Here is a 19771-nt window from a genome sequence, read left to right on the forward strand (position 1 = left end):
ACTTAAATTGCTTGCCCTAGCTTAGAGCTAGGAAAACAGTGAAGCTAGTGCTTTCTTGTGGTCATGGACCCTCAGTGGCAAAGAAGATAAATACATAAACAAAAAAATACAAAATACATAAGCATTCAAATAAAGGATACAAAGAATGAAGTTTGAGGGAGATCTGACTTTCAGATATTAATGTTGTCAGAGAATGTTTTCTAGAAACTAGCTACTCTTGTCATTCATAGTCTTATAAAAGAGGAATATGTTAATATCAAAGAAAGACATTAATGGCCAACATAGTTTCTAAATAAAAAGTACTTTGGCAAGTGGGATATATCAGCCTAGTGAAGAAGGCATCACATTGCTGTTGTTTTTCTCTATTGCAACCAAACGGAGCTTCTTTACACTTGGCTAACTATATCAGAGCAGCTTTGGGAAGCTGCTACCAGGTTGGTTTGTGTGGTTACTTTTCAGCAAAATAAATACATAAGTAAACACTCAAGAACCAGGAAAATTTCAATTATATTTATATTCTATTGATAGAATACTCTAATATGAGAATATAAGAGTTACATTTTTCTAAAATTGGGGGTTGGGTAGTGGAAATAGAGTGAAGAGAAACTGCAGAACATAAATACAAAAAGCCAGGTGCTGGTAGCTCATGCCTGTAATCCCTAGCTACTCGATATCTGAGGATTTCATTTTGAAGCCAGTCCAGGCTAGAGAGTCTGTGATTCTCTTATCACCAATTAATCACCAAAAAGCTGGAAGTGGAATTATGGCTCAAGTGGTGGAGTACTAGCCAAACAAAAATGCTCAGGAGGGGGTGGGTATGGGGGAAGGGCATACATAAAAAAAATCTTCCAACATTCCCTCTGCCAGCAGACGTTTTACCTTCCCTTCCCAGTGTTTAGACACAGGACAACCATGTTAGTAGTCAACATTAAAGAATATATTCTCTGTTGAAATACCACCCTCTCTTATTTCTACATTCCACCTTCAGTAGACAAAAGCACTCAATACTACCGCAGCACTGTGGGGTCAAAACTAGAGGTGATATCAAAACCAGACATCTAGATGAATGTGGATTCTCAGACCATCTGCTATGAATGATTTGAAAACTGTGTGCTATGGTGCATACTTGTAATCTCAGTACTCAAGAGGTTGAGAAAAGAGGATTCCAGGTCCAAGCGAGTCTGGGCTAACAAGATCCTTTCTTTTGGGCCAGGAAGGTGGCTTAGCAGTAGAGTGCTTGCCTCCCATGCTTGAGGCCCTGGGTTGGATGCCTCAGTGCCACATAAACAGAAAAAGCTGGAAGTGGTGTGAGGCTCCAATGCTCAAGCATTGCTTTGAGCTGAAGAGATCAGAGACAGCGCCCAGGCCTAGAGTTCAAACCCCACAAGTGACAAAAACAAACAAACAAAAAAATCCTGTCTTGGGGCTGGGAAGGTGGCTCAATGGTAGAGCGCTTGCCTTGCATGCCTGAGGCCCTGGGTTCCATTCCTCAGCACCACATAAGCAGAAAAAAAAAGCCGGAAGTGGCGCTGTGGCTCAAGTGGTAGAGCGCTAGCCTTGAGCTAAAGAGCTGAGGGACAGCGCCCAGGCCCAGAGTTCAGGCCCCACAACCGGACTCCCCCCCACCAAAAAAAATCCTGTCTTTTTGTTTTTTTAAAAGGAAGGAAGTTAGGGAGGAAGAGAAGAAAGGGAGAGAGGAAAGGAAGAATGTAAGTTGGATAGTGACACTTTTTCAGTTGCTTTAGAAAGTTTGCTAATTCTTTATGACAAACTTCTATTTGGTAGCAATTAAAATTCAACTCAAATGCTAGGTAGCTCAGGTGGCTCATGCCTATAATCCTAGCTGCTCAGGAGTTTTTAGCGGTTGAATCATTAGGACCTTGAGTTTCAGCCCAGCCTGGTTTATCAAGATTCTGTTAAGGAAAAGAAAGGAGAGGAGAAGGAAGGGGAGGGGAAAGGAGGTAAGGGAAAGGAAAGGGGAAAGGCTAAGGGGAAAAGGGAAAGACAGGAGAGGAAAGAGAGGAAAGGATTATGTACCCAAATATTGCAGTATTTGTTTTCTCTAAGATGAAAATCTAAATAGTGGCCCTTATTTTATCTGGAAGCTCTGCACATAGCAGGGCAAACTTGCCTTCTAGAATTCCCATTGTGCTGGTCATTGTTTTCTGTGCTGAAGACTTCCTTTCTGCTTTTATGAGCAAGATATTCTGTATTTGAATTTTCATGTTCATTCTTCGTGCTAAGTCTTAATGAGATAGCAAATGCTTTTACGCAGAGGAACAAGTATGTTTTTAATATGTAGTCAAGGAAGGAAGGAAAGAAGGGAGGAATAAAAAAAAGAAGGAATTGAGGGAGGGAAGAATGAACTGAAGTTGGAGAGTGGCACGTTTTCCAGTTGTTTTAGAAAGTTTGCTAATTCCACATGACAAAGTTTCTATTTTGCAACAATTAAAATTCAACTAGTAGGGAGCCAGGCTCATGCCTGTAATCCTAGCTACCAAGAGTTTTGTGGTTCAAATCTAGCCTAAGCAGGGAAGTCGGTGAGAATCTTATCCCCAATTAACTTTGAGCTGTGGCTTAAAGTGGTAGAGTACTAGTCTTGAACACAAAAGCTCAGAAATAGTTCCCAGGCCCTGTGTTCAAGCCCCAGAACTGTACATACAAAAAAAAATTCCACTAAAAAGCTGGGTAGCTCTAGTGGCTCATGCCTACAATCCTAGCTACTCTGGTAGCTGATAACTAGAGGATTGAAGTTAAAAGCCAGCTTGAGCAATAAAGTCAAAAAAGACTTTTTAAACTAGCAAAATACTGGACTAGATGCATGGATCAAGTGACAGAGTACCAGATATGAGCAAGAAAGCCAAAGGGGAATACAAAGCCCTGAGTTCAAGTCTCAGTACTAGCACACACACACACACACACACACACACACACACACACACACACACACACACACACACACACACACACACACACACACACACACACACACACACACACACACACAACTTTAACTAGAAGACTAGAGATTACCCCTGTCTCTTGTGTGTCCTTGTTCTCTATCTTTATTCGTTTCCTGAATATGTTTCAAAGAAACAAACATTAAGTTTGGGACCTAATGTTGGAAGGAAACATGACTCTGCTTTCAAAGACATTCAAGAAGAAATACTGGATTAAGTAAAATCTCACAAGTATAATTCCTGCAGATTTCTTAGGAAATACAATAGGTTAATGTGTGTTTAAAGCAGCCACATGTATAAGAAGATCTAGAGGAAAAAAGACCATAAAATTGGTAGGTCTGCCCCTAGAACAGTCCCCTTCCCCTCTTCCCTCTTCCTGAAAGACAGCATATATCCTTACCAGAAATCACCTGCCTGAAACCAGTAATCACCTGACTGTGAGTCAGCCAAAGACCCCAGACTCTGAGGTGGCTTCTTTATCTGCTGAGGTCACTTTTTGAACCACCCTGGTCAAGCCTCCCTAAGACAGTAAGAGTTTCCCCTAGCTTAGAGATCACTTCTACATCTGCTGTGGTCACACCTCCTCCCACCTTTCCCAGCATAATCCCTCTCAACCACACTGTTCCCCATTCCCTCCTCCTCTTTTTTTCTTCTCTTCTCTCTCTCTGCACATCTCCATCTCATGCAGGCAGGCAATTTGCTCTCCCCCCCAATAAACTCTTTTCTGCCTGACCTTTAGGCGAACCTTACAAAAATATGCAGGAGTGCATTGATTCAGGCTACATTATCAAAGTAAGCCAATTTGTTTGGTCATTTCAACAGCAGCAATTATAAAGCAATGAATCAGTGATTTTCTTTTCTTCTGATCAAGAAGATAATTCTTGTCTCTATTGAAATTCTTTGGTAGTTTTCTGGATTCATCACAACTTTTGAACCATGCTTTGGGAAATGGACAACCCCATTAACTTGGCTTAAACTAATAGCTTCTATTGGAACTTCATGGAGGCAGATAGTGAACGTTGTAATTCATGGGTATCAGTCACTAAGGCATCTAGCTCCTGTTATTTTCCCAATCCTTAGCATGCAGCATTTGTTCTCAAGATTGCAAAATAGCCGCTGCCAGTCCATGCACCATATTCATATTCTAGACAAAAAGAATAAGGAAGTAAACAAAAAGTATATGTCAGCTGTTCCTTTGTTTAAAAAAAAAACACGAAACCACAAATCTTTTTCAAATGTTCACCCAGTGGATTTCCAATTGTATCTCAATGGCCAGGAAACTGGCATACAGCCACCACTAGCTGTGTAAAAGCTTGAGAACTGAATTTTCTAGGTGGCCACATTGGGGTTCTGCTAGCAACAGAGCCTAAGTGTGGAGCTACTAGAGCTCACCAGACCTAGTAAGAACTGATTCTGTCACTCTGGTTATATGAGATGATTCATTTTTTTTCCTTCTCCTGTAGAGACAGGGTAATAGAGAATTGTTAAGAGATTAAGTAAGTATTATAAAGTATTTAGAATTGCATCTGGAATGTAGTAAATGGTATGTAAAGTACATGCTCAATAAACAAGGGAGAGTAGACAGTAGGTAGAAAAATAGTAGGCATGATTAATAAATAATAAAAAGTGAAAATAAGAATATTGTTAATACATTAAGTAACCTAAGAGTGATATGAATTTCATTATTTTTGAGCCAAAGAATGTCACATAAATGCTGTTATATCCCTGAAAGAACTATGAGCCAATGCTTGATAAGAAAAGATTGTTCTTTTTTCTTTCCAGGAAAATAGGGATTTCATGTTTGCTTTAATCAATGGCTTTCACATAAATTAGAAGGCTTGGAATTTAAAACCAAAACAAATTAGAGGCTTGTATAATTATTTCTGTATCTGGGACATACCAGCAAAAAATCCTGGAAACACACATTTCACAGTGATGTACCTTCTTTCTCATCCATTTGTGATCTTGTTCCAAGTTCAGTTATTTGCTTATTATGTGTAATGCTTTTGGATGCATGGAATGTATTATTATATTCTTATGGGTATTGTATATGAAAAGAGATTTTTTTTAAAGAAAAGTAGATTAGAATTGTAAGTCTAGCATTGACAGGAAACTCTGACTTTAAGCACCTTATTCCTCTAAGCCTCAGACTTCTGTAAAATGGGGCTAGTAGTGATACCCATTTCCTAGCACTGGAGTAAAAGTTAAATAAGGAAATGTAATAAAAATATTTAGCAGAGATCCTAGCAAGCGCTTAATGAAATATTTAGCAGAGATCCTAGCAAGCGCTTAATGAATCTCTTCAAATCATCACCATAATTATTTTTAAAAATCAAACTTATCAAGCCGGAAGTGGCACTGTGGCTCAAGTGGTAGAGCGCTAGCCTTGAGCTGAAGAGCTGAAGGACAGCACCCAGGCCCAGAGTTCAGGCCCACAACTGGACCAAAAAAAAAAAAACAACAAAAAACCAAACTCATCATGTGATAAATAATGTAAAGTACCTCCATAAAATTTGAAGATATGGTACCTGTATAATTACTATAATCAAGATATAGAACATATGTATCAATCCACAATTATTATTATCATTGTTATTATAATGGTACTTGGTTTAAACTTAGGGCTTCACACTTGCTAGGCAGGTGTTCTGCTACTTAACCTGTGTCTCCAGGCCATTTTAGTTTATTTATGTTGTTTTGAAGATACTGTCTTGTGCTTTTGCCTGGAGCTGGCTTCTCAGACCATGATGGCCTTACCTATGTCTTCCATGAACCTGAAATGATCATACGCAAATACCACCATACATACCTTGTTCTTTTTTTTGGGGGGGGGGTCTGGTCGTGGGCCTGAACTCTGGGCCTGGGTGCTGTCCCTCAACTCTTTAGCTCAAGGCTAGCGTTCTACCACTTGAGCCACAGCCCCACTTCTGGCTTTATTTTTTCTGCTTATGTGGTGCTAAGAAATCGAACCCAGGGCCTCAGGCATGCAAGGCAATCACTCTACCACTGAGCCACCTTCCCAGCCTACCTTGCTCTTTAAGATGGAGCTTTGCTAACTAGTGTCATATTCAGTAAGGGCACAAAGCAGAAATATAGGCTACCTATCTTAAAAGCGAACTGCTGAATGCTAATGAAATTGCAGAATTCCATTAGCATGAATGCAGCAAGGAACTCTGAGGGGCTGGAGGTGGGTCATGGGTGGGGGGAGGGGAAGGAAGGGGACTGAGCAGTACTGCTGCTTACTGTCCAGAGGCAGCACTGTCCTTCCTGGTAACAGCATTGTGCTTGTCTTTTGTGGGAAGAATAATTCCTTAATGCTCTGTGTGTCCAGAATAAGTGTGTATGGGGGGGGGGGTGGCACCTGTCTTAACATTTTTTTTTCCTGCAATTCTTAGAAAGAAAACTCTCTCAGTGCTAATATTGTGGAATATAAATTAGGAGAAACTGAGAGAACCTTGAGGCTGAGGGCTGGGGGTATAGCTCATGCTGGATGCCTTGCCTAGCTGCTTGAGCTCCTGGGTTTTATACCCACCACCACCACCAAAACCTAACACCACAAAATCCAAATGAACCAAACAAAACCCCCACACAAACTCAGGAAGTTCAGCCTTAGGGTTGAGGATAACTTGTGCTAGAATTATCTAAATCCACAGAGGCTGTTCTTCTAGAACTACCCCAGGACTTTTTAGTTACAGAACCCATGCATGCCTCCATCTGAGAGCAGCCTGATTTCCAGCTCATGTGCAGGAAGCCTATACCCACCTCTGAGTAGATGGGTTCAGAGACAGTATTTGTGGGAGTGTTTTGCTGGGGGTCATGTTCCTACACATGGCAGGTGATTATATGGTAGATCGAAATGGATTGGTGTAGGTGCTGGTGACTCATGCCTGTAATCCTAGCTACTTGGAATGGCTGAGAACAGAGAGCCCTGTTCAAGGTCAGCCTGACACATACATGAGACCTCTAAATCCATAGCTGGACACAGTGGCATATGTCTGTCACATGTGGGAATCTGAGATCAAGAGGATCACAGTTCTGTTTCAGGCCAACCTGGATTGAAAAGTTCTCAAGACTTCATCTCAACAGAAGAAGCTAGGTATGGTAGTATATATTTGCCATCTAAGCCATGACTAAGAATTTAAAATTTGTTGAATCCTGGTCCAGGTACATGCCTTGGAAGGAATTGAGACCTACTTCAAAAATAATCAGCCCTTGCCCACCCCAAAAAGAGTTGAAAGTCTGCCTAGGGCCATTTAAGTCCTCCCTACCTCTTGGCGAAGTTTCCACCCAGTATCTGTGTTACCTAGGTAACTGGCACACCTGGAAGCAGTCACCTCCCCCTCCTGCTAAGTCACATCTTGGGCTACCGCTGATCACATGCCTCCCATCTGACCATAGGAGGGTCTCAGTCCCTGAGGTCACATCCAGATCCTGTGTGGCCAGCTCCTCCACCTGGCCACACCTCTTCCTGTCCCTGGCCTAGATAAGTCCTAGCCCAGGAGTAGGCTACCTCTTTTCAGCCACGCCTCTCCACCATGCATGGCGGGGGTAGCAGTTTGGTAAATAAACTTATTTTCCTGCCTGAATACCACGTGGTGTTCTCTTCATTGGCTACCTAATGAAATCTACCTATTTAATATACCTTACAGGTATGGCTCAGAGATAAAAGCACCTGCCTTGCAAATGTGAAGTCTTGAGTTCAAATCCCAGCATCAGCACCACCAAAAAAGAAAAAGTGAATTGGACAAATGAAGTAAAAAAAATAAAATAACATGGTAAAAAATAACAGGGGCTGGTGGCTCGTGCCTATAATCCTATTACTCAGGAAGCTGAGATCTGGAGGATCATGACTCTAGACCAGCTGAGGCAGAAAAATTCACCAGACTATCTCTAAAATAGCAGTCCAAATCAGGGCTGGAGGCATGTCTCAAGTGGTAGAGTACCAATTTTGCAAGCATGAGGCTCTGAATTCAAACCCCAGTAAACTTGTACCTCCCCATCCTTCCCCAAAAGACAAACTAAAACATGCATTTAAAATAAATTGTTATTGAAAGCAGAACTCTTTGGACTAATTGTGTAGCTAATTGGAAGGAATGCAGACAGTTATCCAAAGAATTTAGGACAAATAATGTTGTCTAACTTATTTCCTTATTTCATATGAAAGTGATTTTCTGGCCTTAACTGTTCTCTTTTATTTGCATGGCATGACCAAAATCTATCTTTTCATTTGAGTCACTGAGTATGCGTACCTCAGTTGCTATTGAGCTTGGAGGCACCAATAGCTGTTTTAAGCTGGGGTACTAGCATTGAATGCTACAAAATCCCTATCCTCCTGGACAGAGATAGCCGCATCTTCCATGTGCCAGATTCTGTTCTCAACATTGGGGTTTTTTTTTTTGATGGAATGTCCATCTGTTGAAATTGATGATTAAATTGAAAAAAACATGTATACACCAGTTACATATATTCCTATTTGTCTGTGAGTATAATTGTAACTAGACTTAGAGACTGCTTTTGCTAAAAGCATTGACTTCATGTGGGCCTGCTGATGTCTATAGATTCCTGATGAGTAACTACAAGTAGGATAAAAGTTTTGTATCTTTGATTCTACCTTGCATCTTTCTCCATTGCTCTTCCAGTTGCCTTGGATTACAGGGACACATTTTTGACAAAAGTTAAGAATATCTCAAGACAACAGCTACTTTATCTTCTAGGCAAGTCCTAAGAGAATGCACAGATCAGACCACAGTTTGACCAAGATTGTTTATGCCAGCCTGTAGCCCTCCTTTCTGTCTCTTCCTACATAATTTGGAAGCCCAAGTCAGAATCCTAAGGATAGGGCTGAAGAGGTTGTTTCCTTCTTTTCTTATCTTCCTGGTATAGCTATACTGACTAAAGTTCCTTTTTCTGCTTTGTATCCTCCCTTTTCCCATCTAGCTTTCTCCCTGCCCCACTGCCCAAAGGGTTTGAACTCCCTGCAGCTTTCTAGGCAGGCACTCTACCACCTGAGCTGTGTCCCCAGCCCTTCTACTTTAATTTTTCTTCAGATAAGCTCTTGTTTTTCCAGACTGACCTGGACAGCAATCCTTTTATTATCCCTTCTGTGTGGATGAGATGTCAGGTGAACACCACTGCACCTGGCTTTATTGCTTGAGGTGGGGAATCTCATTAGCATTTTTCCTGGACTATCCTCCAATGGTGATCTTCCTGATATCTGTCTCCTGAATAGCTGGGATTACAAGCATGAACTACTGTGTTCAGATGCTGTTTTTTTTTGGTTGTTGTTGTTTTGTTTTTGTTTTTGGTCACTGGGCTTGAACACTCTGGGCTTGGGAGCCCAAGGCTCATGCTCTACTGCTTGAGACACAGTGCCACTTTGAGGTTTTCTAGTGGTTTATGGGAGATAAGAGTCTCACAGACTTTCCTGCCGGAGCTGGCTTTGAATCATGATCCTCAGATCTCAGCCTCCTGAGTAGCTAGGATTATAGGTGTGAGCCACTGGTGCCCAGCTTGCTGTCTGTTTTTTATTTTATTTTATTTTTTTGTGACCACACAGTACAGAGGGGTTACAATTACATGGGCAGGTTAATGTGTACATTTCTTATCAAGCATTGGGTAAATAAAGGAGGAGGCTGTCTGTTTTGTTTTTGAGGCAAGTAGCCATATGTGATTTGTCAGGACCCCAGAATGAGGTCTGTGGCTTAGGACTCCAATAACATGGGCATATTCAGTTATATGTTTGTGAATATATTTGTGCCATACGGATTTAATAAGTATGTAACCTGTTTACATTAAAATTCTGTGCCTCAGTCTCTTATTTAAGGGAAAAGTATCATAGTATCAGCTTTAGCAAAATTGACAGCTATTATTTCATTATCACTAATACCTGTATGTACTGTTGCATACACATTTGCCCAAAATTCCTCAACAAGATGAAACCAATAATTGTGGATCTCATTTTATTTCATTCATTTAGTGTTTGCTTAATACTGAACCATGTCCCAAGCCTGTAGTGACAAAATGCATTGTTCAGAAATGGCCCCAGCACTATCTCCCCTCTTGTCATCCTCCTTTTAGAGGTACAGCCTGATTTCCCTCCCTTCTGATCTGAGTGAGTTTGTGACTTGCTTGCTGTGGATGAAGGTGGTCCTTGGAAGCATATAACTTGTGAGGCTTGGTGCCATAAAAGGTGATAGCTTCTTCTGGTGAGCTGGAAAGTTCACCCTGGAACCTGGTGGCTATGCTGCTTTGCAGTCTCTTGGAAACCACAGGGAAAGCCCAGTAGGCAAGAACAATTGGTAACTTAAAGATGCAAATCTGAAGAAAGGGGTCAGCGGCTTGCTGACTGCTATCATATGAGCAATCAAGGCAGAACTCAATTCCTCTCCAAATTCCTGACTCTTGGAGATCATAAGAGAGAAGAAAATGATTGTCTTTGTCTTTAGTCATTACATTTTGTGTGCTTCATTATATATCAATAGACAACTAGAATGACTCGGGTTGAAGATAAGCATTAAGAAGATTTCCTTTCTCGGAGTAGTTTCTATTTCAGATCTTTCTCATTCATAGCAAATGAGGAATGATTACTTTCAGGGATGAATTATCAAATAAATAACAGTCAAACTTTGTTAATACAATTAGCAAATAGATCACATTTATTCAGTCACTTTTAATTCTCATTTAATAGATTGTTTTCTCAGATAGAGATGTTAATTACTCTCCTTTGATCCTGAGTTTGAAATTCCTTCTCCTTGTTCCCAAGCATGACCTTTTACCCTACCTTACCAGACAACATTGCTAGTCCTTTTTGCTTGTTTCAGCCAGAATGGAATCAGTAAAGTTCGTTTTGCGCCTATTCTTTGTATCCCTAGTGACTAGGCCATTATATGCACATAGCTGACTTTTTTTTTTTTTTTTTTGGTAGCTACTAGGGCTTGAACTCAGGGCCTGGGTGGTGTTCCTTTACCTTCTTACCTTTTTCAATCAAGACTGGCATTGTACAATTTGTGCCATACCTCCACTCCTGGCATTTTGCTGGTTAATTGGAGATAAAGAATCTCAGACTTTCTTTCCATTTGGTTTCAGATCTCAGTCTCCTGATAGCTAGGATTACAGGCCTGAGGGCTTGGCCCAAGATTCATAAAATAGCAGACTTATTTAACTCCTTGACAACGCCCCCCCTCACCCCAGCTTTAACCTGAAGGAAAGCCGTTAGTTCCTAGAGAAATAATTTATTCAAGGTCAAGTTCCTTGACACCCTGTGGACCCCAAGCCCAACAAATGCACAGTAATTGGGCTGCTAGATTAGAATCCTGGGATGGAACAGTGTGACCACAGGTCAACACACTGGGGGTGGGAGGTCAGGAGGGACACAAATAATGTCCATTACTATTACTGATCGCCCGCCCTGGGCCCAGGTGTTGCGATTGCACAGTAGACAAGAAGGCTGCAGTAGCACGAGCCCTGGTGCAGCTGGTCACAGCAGAGAGGGACGTAACATCGTGTAAAATTCCACTAACTGCTCATTAGGTAAATAACAGACGGCGGCAATTGTCTGAAGGCTGGGAGAGCTCTCTCAGCTGGGGGCAGCCGTAGGCGGGCTTTGAGCGGGAGTGGCCAGGAGGGGGCGAGAGGACTGCAGGCACCTAAGAGCCGGTAATTCAAAGATGCAAACATTTCCCCCTCCCGCTGGAAGGGAAGCTGGCGGCTCTCGGTGTTCTCCGGGGGAGGGGGCTGCACTTTGAGTACAAGCTCCGTCGTCCAGTAGCGCAGGGTCGGGGGGGGGGGGGGCGGTGAATTCCAGCAGCCTTTCATTCCCAGATTTCCCAGGATCAGCCCATCTAGGTCCTTTCCATTCCCCCAGGCAAGCACACTCTGCACCTCGTGCCGGACTCTGGGCCGCAGCAAGCGGGAAAGGCCCGGGTGATGGATGCCCACTCACGACAACGCTCACCACCTGAGCTAAAGGGTCTGTAACCCCGGCCCGCAGAGAGCAGGCGGGGGGCGGGGCTTACTCTGCAGATCTAGGCGGTGGCGTGGGTTCCGCCCACTACCCTAGGCCCCGCCTCCGAGCTTATCTGATTGGGTCAAATCCGCGGAAAGGCCGGGCGGCCCCGGGCGGCCCCGGGGGTCGGGCTGAGAGGAGCACGCTGATTGGTCCATCAGGGATGAGGTCATCGCTAGCATGTTCGAACGGCCGGGACGCCGGCGGGGCTGCCGAGGCTGCTGTGAGAGGGCGCTCGCGGCTGCTGGAGAGCGAGCCAGCTAAGGAGGCGGGGTGGTGGCCGCGCTCTCGCTGGTCCGTCCGCTCGTTCGCTCGCTTCCCGGCGCCGTTGCGGGCCCGCCGCTGCGTGGCTGGCCGTGGGAGCATCCCCTTGCCCACCGACCTGCCCCCGGCTGGGTCCGGGAGTGCTCCACGCCCGCGGACCCCGCGCGCTGGGCGAGCCGGCGCCACACCTGTGGAGCCGGCGGCCGTCGAGGGTGCCGGCCGAGGTCCTGCGGCGTGCGAGCCCCGGGGAGGCGCGGCCCCTGGCTGGGCGCCGCGGGCAGCATGGGGCTCCCCGCGCTCGAGTTCAGCGACTGCTGCCTCGACAGCCCGCACTTCCGAGAGACGCTCAAGTCGCACGAAGCGGAGCTGGACAAGACCAACAAATTCATCAAGGAGCTCATCAAGGACGGGAAGTCACTCATTAGCGCGCTCAAGAGTGAGTGTCCGGGCGGCAGGGCCGCGGCCCCGGGGGCGGAGAACGGCGGGGGCCCCCCGGCTCCGCTCCGCTCCGGACGTCCGCGCGCGGCGGGGTCTCGACCCCCCCCCCCCACCCCGAGCACTGGCGGACGGGGTCAGGGCTTCTGGGAGGCTGGAAGGACACATAACATAGCGGCAGCCGCGTCTGCGGAGGCAGGAGCCCGGCCGCCGGTGCCTCTGCGCCCGGGGATGGCTGGGGAGGGAGCGGGGGGAGCGGGGCTGTCCGAGCGCGGACGGTACTGTGGGCACACAGGTGTCCTCGGAGTCGGACCGCGCTGCCCAGACCGCCCTTCGGCCTGCTGGACAACCCATCACATCCGCGATTCGCCTTCCTTTAGGAGACGATTTGCCCATCCCCGGAGGGCGGGGAATGGAGCCAGGGCCAGGGGGGCGCTGCCGGCTCTCCTCCCACTCCCCACCCCCGGGAAAAGGCGGGTTATGATGGCTTTTTGCTCCCACTGCTGCAGCCCCAGCCTTCCTCGTCAGGACCGCTGGGTTCTCTGGGTGTGGAATGCTTGGTTAGCTCGTGATTCTTTTGCAGGATTGACAGCGAATACCCCTCAGACCTGGAGTGAGTGCAGGTTCTGATCCTCGTGTTTCGCAGAAGGTGACGGGTAGAGTACAGCACCAGAGTGTTCCTTTACTCTAAACTGTGGGCGAGGGTTTAAAAATAGCATGAGCATATCCCTCTCTCTCCCTCTCTCCCGCGTTCCACTTTTTACCTCTCTTATTATTCTTGAAAAAACGCAAGAGGTCTGAGAAAGAATGACCTCAGTTCTCTCCCAGAGAGGAGAAGCTCTGAAAGGTTCTCTGACCTTTGGAAAACCAAGTTTTGCTTCTCCCTCCCATCCCCCCCCCCCGTTTTGATAAAAGGGGATAAAATAAAATTTGCATGTGGCTTGACTTTAGCAAAACCAGTTTCTCCTTTTGGCCCTGTTGGAATACTTTAGGGATGAACTTTGCAATGTTTCTTGGGCCTTTCTAGGCCTACCCTCTTGAAATGAGTTCAGTCCATCTTGCATATTGAGAATCAGGAGCAACGGGAATACAGTGAGGAAGGAATAATATTTGATTCTACTTTACTGTGATGGATTTCCTATAAGTGATCATCTTTCAGCTATGGTTGCCTTAACTGAGTAGGTTTTAGCTGTGAGAATTGTCCCCAGGCTTCTTTAAAGTGGTCTGAGATATCATTTGGTGAGCCTGTTGCTTCTAAAAATGAAGAGTGAGACAATGGAATGCCAAGACAGTGCCAGTCTTTTAAAGGGAAGTGAACTCTAACACCATGATATTGAGACTTCCCAGTGACAGAATCTGTGCAGGAAGCCAGGGTCCCAAAGTGTAGAACTAGCAATTTCTTCTTTCAGTAATTGGGGCCATCGTTGTTTTAGGTTTGAATTGAATTAGAGGCCTACTTACAAGTTGGGTTCAGGAATTTTGGTTGATGCTTAGACCTGCTATTGACAGTTGACAGTCGGACCATCCATCCATCCATCCACGACAAAGGCTCAGTATGTAGCCCAGGCTGGAATCAAGTCTAGGATGGTCCTCTTGTCTCCACCTTCCAAGTGCAGAATTGTAGGCAGGCTTTACCGTGCCCAACTTCAGACTAGCTTTAATTGGTTCTCTGGGTGCTGGGTTCTGCACCGGTCATTGAGGGTGTAGCAATGACTTTCTGACTCTGTGGCTATGGAGGCATATTATTTCATGTCAAATTTATTTCACCTCTGAGCTATCTCATGTGTCTTTATTTTGAAAATGAGAAACCAAGGTTTGGGGGAAAGTACTACCTGAGAGTCACATAGCTTAGCAGCTGAGCTAGACTCTTTGCCTGTTGCTGTTGTTTGGTTAGGAAGAAACATTGTAGTGATGGGATTAAAGGGTTAGCCTGCCTAAAGTAACTTGGTGTTAAGACTGATGGGGTATTCTGGTTGGTCTACCTCTGAGTCTCCTGCATACAGGTTTCCCCAGACACTCCTGACACTGGTAACAACTCTGGGGTATGTGATGTGCCAGTCCTGGGGCCTGCACTCCGGGCCTGGGCACTGTCTCTGAGCTTCTTTGACTCTAGGCTAGTACTCTACTACTTGAGCTACAGTTATACTTCTTTTTTTTTTTTTTGGTGTTTAATTGGAGATAGGAGTTTCATGGACTTTCCTGCCCCAGCTGGCTTTAAACCACTATCTTCAGGTCTCAGCCTCCAGACTAGCTAGTTTTATAGGCAGTCACAGGCATCAATATCTCTTTACCACCTTTCAGGCATTCTCTTAAGGGTTTTGCTTGTTGCATTATGACCTGCTGTATCAATTCCTATGTATTAGTTTTTCTTCTGTCTTTATCACTACTGTAAATGAAGAGCTAGGGGTTTTCCAGTATAGCACAAAAATAAATACATAATTATATATAATTATACAAGTAACACTGGTTTTGTGGTTTCATCTCATGACCTTATTTTACTTTATAGCTATTTTATAACTAGCACTTGCAAACCCTTTAGGTTTAGATTGCTTTTGTGTATGTATAAGAGATAATAAAACTGGCCTCCAGGGATTTCCAAAGTTTTAACTTTATGAATGAGAAAAATAAGGAGCAGAGAGGTCAGTAACTTGCCTGAGGGGACACAGCAATTAAGGGAATTTAAACACAAGCTGTGGATTTTAAAGGCATTACACTTAACTCTAGAGGGGCCTTGTCATCTAGATTGGCCTAAATCAAAGGGTCTCCTACATTTGTCTTTTAGATCCCTTTGGGTGTATGATAAAAGCTGTGGACTTCATAAAAATGAATTCTTGAATTCTTACTCTTGTCCCTAGACCTCTGGTATGGACACAAAGATGAAAAGCAATAAAATAATTTGGTATACATTAAAAATTACCTTTAGAGAAAGTTCTTGTTTGATTTAGAATTGAGCTGTGGCAACTCTTAGTAAGTTGTTTCTGGTGTTGATTTGTCTTGGCTTTGATTTGTGTGTCCAGTGGGAACTTTTTCACCCAGGACCCTTTCCTCTGACCTGATTAATCATGATCTCAATCAAGACATATAGTCTTGCTTTTTTTTTTTTTTTTTAATCTGTAGAGGTGATAGAGGAGGAATTAATTTTAGGATTTCCTGGATTTGAATCTTGACAACTATAATGTACTAGTTGCTTTTGAGCTTAGTACCTATTTTACTCATTGTGAAATGACAATTGTCACACTATCTCCTAAGACTCTGAGGACTGATAGAAACAGTTAATTCCGTAAAGAAAGCACTTAAAGCCAGATGTGGTGATGTAGGCTTGTAACCTGCTACTGGGGAAGTTTGAAGCCAGTATGGGCTGTATAGTGAGACCCTGTTTAAAAGAAAGAGTGAGAAAGAGGGGGAAAGCAGTTAGCTTGAGGCCTAGTACATGACACTGTTAACTATAGCTATTAGCACCTTTCAGTGTTGAGGATTTTCAAGACTTTGGTATTTCTTAGGAGAAAGCCATTAAGAGCAGAAGTGCATACTTTGCTTTGGATACAGGGAGTTATGCCATTTGATTCCTCATACTAGTTGGTGGCAACTTACACAATTGTGTATTAGCCACTGATGGTCAGGTTCTTGCTAATAGTGTTGGTATCAAGTTGTGCTTTTTGCCAAAAAGCTCCACAAGTTAAACAGGGACACAGAAACTCAATCTCCTAACATCTCTTCTGTTCCCAATAATCTGACAGCTTAACTTTCCCTAGGTAGATAAACTTTCACCTCAGTGGCTGGGCTGGTTGCCTCCCTGCCTTGCAGGATAAGCCTGCAGAATGCATTGGACTTCATGTGTGGTTCTCCTGTGGACTCAGTGGTAAGCCAAATGTGGTTTTATAGAAAATCATAGTGAATTAGGCTGCTGGTTTCAGGGGTGGTGTAGGTCTCAGCTGTGCTTTTTCCCATAGTAACAGTTGGTTTCTGGACTTCTTGCTGGGTACTGCCTGTGGAGATAGAATACCCTTATTCTGATAACCTAGAGAGAGGTGGAGCAGAAATACAGGTTTTAAGATACTAGCTTCTTTGAGATACAATTAACATTACCATCCAGTTCACTTAGGCATCTAATTCAGTGGTTTAGTTCACTCAGTTACACATCCATCTATTATAATCAGTCAGAACATTTGTGCCATCTCAGAAGAACCTATATTCATTTCCTCCCAACCCCTGAAGGTCTATCAACTAGTGAATTTTCTATTTCACTAGGTTTGCCTGTTTTGGATACTAGAAGTACAATTCTGGTCATCTTGGTGAAATTCATGATCTGAATTTCAAATAGAAAAACCTTGAATGATTTAGCTGCTGTTCTATACAACAAAGGGGGTTAAGCAGAAGTGGAGGCCCTAAGATTGAACTGTGGTGAAGAAACTTGGATGTATCCTTGTGTTTCCAATGCAAGAAGGGTGGGGACTCAAAGTAGCTCTACTTTGATAGCTACAGAGGGAACAACTAAAATAAGACGAGAACCTAGACCTTCTCTTGAGTTTTCAGTCAAGTTAAGGTGGGGTGTATAACGCTGAATAAAACCATACTTTTTGGTTGCTACCCCGTTGGCTACATTTTTTTTTTTTCTAAATGAAATGAATATATTTGTTTTTCTTAGTTGAACCTATACTTTCAGTGAGCCTTTTGGGATAATGAATGTGCTTTTTCTGTTGCATTCTGAGGTTAGTGATTTGCAAATCTTTGTCATTTTTCTTGGGTCAAATTCACAAGGTAATTGAACAGAATTAAGGAGATAGCCCGATAAGAATTCCAGCGTCATGGGGCTGGGAAGGTGGCTCAGTGGTAAAGCGCTTGCCTTGCATGCATGAGGCCCTGGGTTCGATTCCTCAGCACCACATAAGCAAAAAGAAAAAAGCCAGAAGTGGCGCTGTGGCTCAAGTGGTAGAGCACTAGTCTTGAGCTGAAGAGCTGAGGGACAGTGCCCAGGCCCAGAGTTCAGTCCCCACGACTGGACCCCCCCTCAAAAAAAAAAAAAAAGAATTCCAGCATCAGCTGGGTGTCCAGGGCTCACACCTATAATCCTAGCCTTTCAGGAGGCTGAGATCTAAGGATTGTAGTTGGATGCTAGCCCAGGCAGGAAAGTCTGTGAGACTCATCTCCAATTAGCCACCAGAAAACTGCAACTGGTGCTGTGGCTCAAAGTGCTAAAGCACTAGCCTTGAGCATAAAAGCTCAGGTACAGTGCCCAGGCCTTGAGTTCAAGCCCCACAACCACCAACAACTAAAAAGAATACCAGAATCTTTCATTAGCTCTACCATTTAGCATGTGTAGGGTCTTATGCTAGGCATGAGATATTGTACTATTATTCCATATTACCACCCTGTGAGTGAATACTGTTGCTTCTTGTCCATTGGGGACTGCTTCTAGGACCTCTCTCTGGAAAACCCTCGGATGTTCAAGGCCCTCAGATATAACAGCATAGTATTTGCACATAATCTGCATATATACTTTAATGCTTCTATACTGATAACACCTAACATAGTATGAATACTATGTAAATAATTATTCTATTGCATTGTTCAGGAAATAATGATAAGGAAAAAAGTCTGCAGTTGTTCAATATAGATATAGGATTTTTTTCTCAAATATTTTTCATCCTGCTTGGCTAAATTCTGTGATGTAAATTTGCAGATATGGAGGACTGACTATACTTTTCCCTTTCTGTATTTCTGGCATAAGTCGTCTAAAGTCACTCAGCTAGGAAGTTGTGGTTAAGATTTGAATGCTGCAATGGGCTGCAGGTCCTCCTCTAGACATCACCTTTAAGTGCCCTTGGCAAAGATGCTGGTGATGAAGATACAAATTTCTCATAGAAAGGAGAGACAAACAACAAGTGCTAGATTAAGTAGATATATTGTGCTGGACTCTAGAGCCCTGGGTAGCAAAGGCTAGCTAATATTTTGTCTTATGCCCTAAAGTTTTGTAGTTTTCTTGCCCTCATAGGCTTAAGGAACCTTGAAGGCTAAGGGACGGATGAAAGTGGCTTATGTCTTGGCTTTGTAAGAAACACTTTTTCAGAGAGCATTGAATGATTCACTTTTAGCTGAGTGTAATAGAGTACTGAACATGGAGGCCAAAACATATTCCTGTCAGACTCAGTGAAGTAAATGATTCAAAGCATGCTTGGGCCTGTGCCCAAATCCTCATGCCTCTTATCTCCAATTAAGCACCTCCCTCAAAACAAACAAACAAACCTGGAAGTGGAGCTGTGGCTCAAGTGGAGGAGCACTACTAGCCTTGGGCCAAAAAAGCTTAGAGACTGTGCCCAGACTCTAAGACCAAGCCCCAGGATGGTGCATATGTGCACATACACACATGAAAGAAACAAAGAATGCAAGCAAGCTACTAAGTGCTGGGGGGGGGGGTCCTTAAAGATTGTCACCTTTTTCTTTTTTTCTTTGGTGGGTCGTGGGGCTTGAACTCTGAGCCTGGGTGCTGTCCCTCAGCTCTTCAGTTCAAGGTGGGCGCTCTACCACTTGAGCTACAGCGCCACTTTTGGTTTTCTGGTGGGTTATTGGAGATAGGAGTCTCAAGGTCTCTCCTGCCCGGGCTGTCTTTGAACCGCGATCCTCAGATCTCAGCCTCCTGAGTAGCTAGGATTACAGGTGTGAGCTACCAGCGCCCAGCATTGTCACCTTTTTCTAACACCTTTCAGATTTAATTTAGGCTTTTAACTTTTATGTAGCAGTTTGATGATCCTTTCTTAGTGGCATAAACTTGAATGATTTCCATGTCAGCTTGCTTTGGGAATAGCTGTGATACAGAATTCTTTTTATATTTTTTTTGGGTCCAGTCATGGGGCCTGAACTCTGGGCCTGGGCGCTGTCCCTCAGCTCTTCAGCTCAAGGCTAGCGCTCTACCACTTGAGCCACAGCGCCACTTCTGGCTTTTTTCTTTTTGCTTATGTGGTGCTGAGGAATGGAACCCAGGGCCTCGGGCATGCAAGGCAAGTGCTTTACCACTGAGCCACCTTCCCAGCCCTGTGATACAGAATTCTAATGAAGCAATGGGTCTGGAGTTAGATATCAAAGACGTTTTCCTGGTTCCTTTGGTTTGCTT

The 19771-nt window shown here is 43.9% G+C and overlaps 1 protein-coding gene across 4 annotated transcripts in view; it reads left to right on the forward strand.

The window, feature by feature from the left end:
- The first annotated feature begins 12323 nt into the window (after window positions 1–12323).
- The window catches only part of Arhgap26 (Rho GTPase activating protein 26), a 447402-nt gene continuing 439954 nt past the window's right edge, over window positions 12324–19771 (forward strand). For 2 of the 4 annotated variants that reach the window (XM_070036291.1, XM_070036292.1), the window contains exon 1: window positions 12326–12664. In XM_070036291.1, coding sequence (XP_069892392.1) covers window positions 12511–12664 — 154 coding nt within the window. In that variant the 5' untranslated portion in view covers window positions 12326–12510. Of the gene's footprint in view, window positions 12665–19771 lie in introns of all 4 variants that reach the window. The other 2 variants (XM_070036290.1, XM_070036293.1) reach the window with 2 other exon arrangements.

Source organism: Dipodomys merriami, unplaced genomic scaffold, assembly GCF_024711535.1.
Source record: "Dipodomys merriami isolate MVZ:Mamm:240054 unplaced genomic scaffold, mDipMer1.0.p SCAF_27, whole genome shotgun sequence".
Classification (NCBI taxonomy): domain Eukaryota; kingdom Metazoa; phylum Chordata; class Mammalia; order Rodentia; family Heteromyidae; genus Dipodomys; species Dipodomys merriami.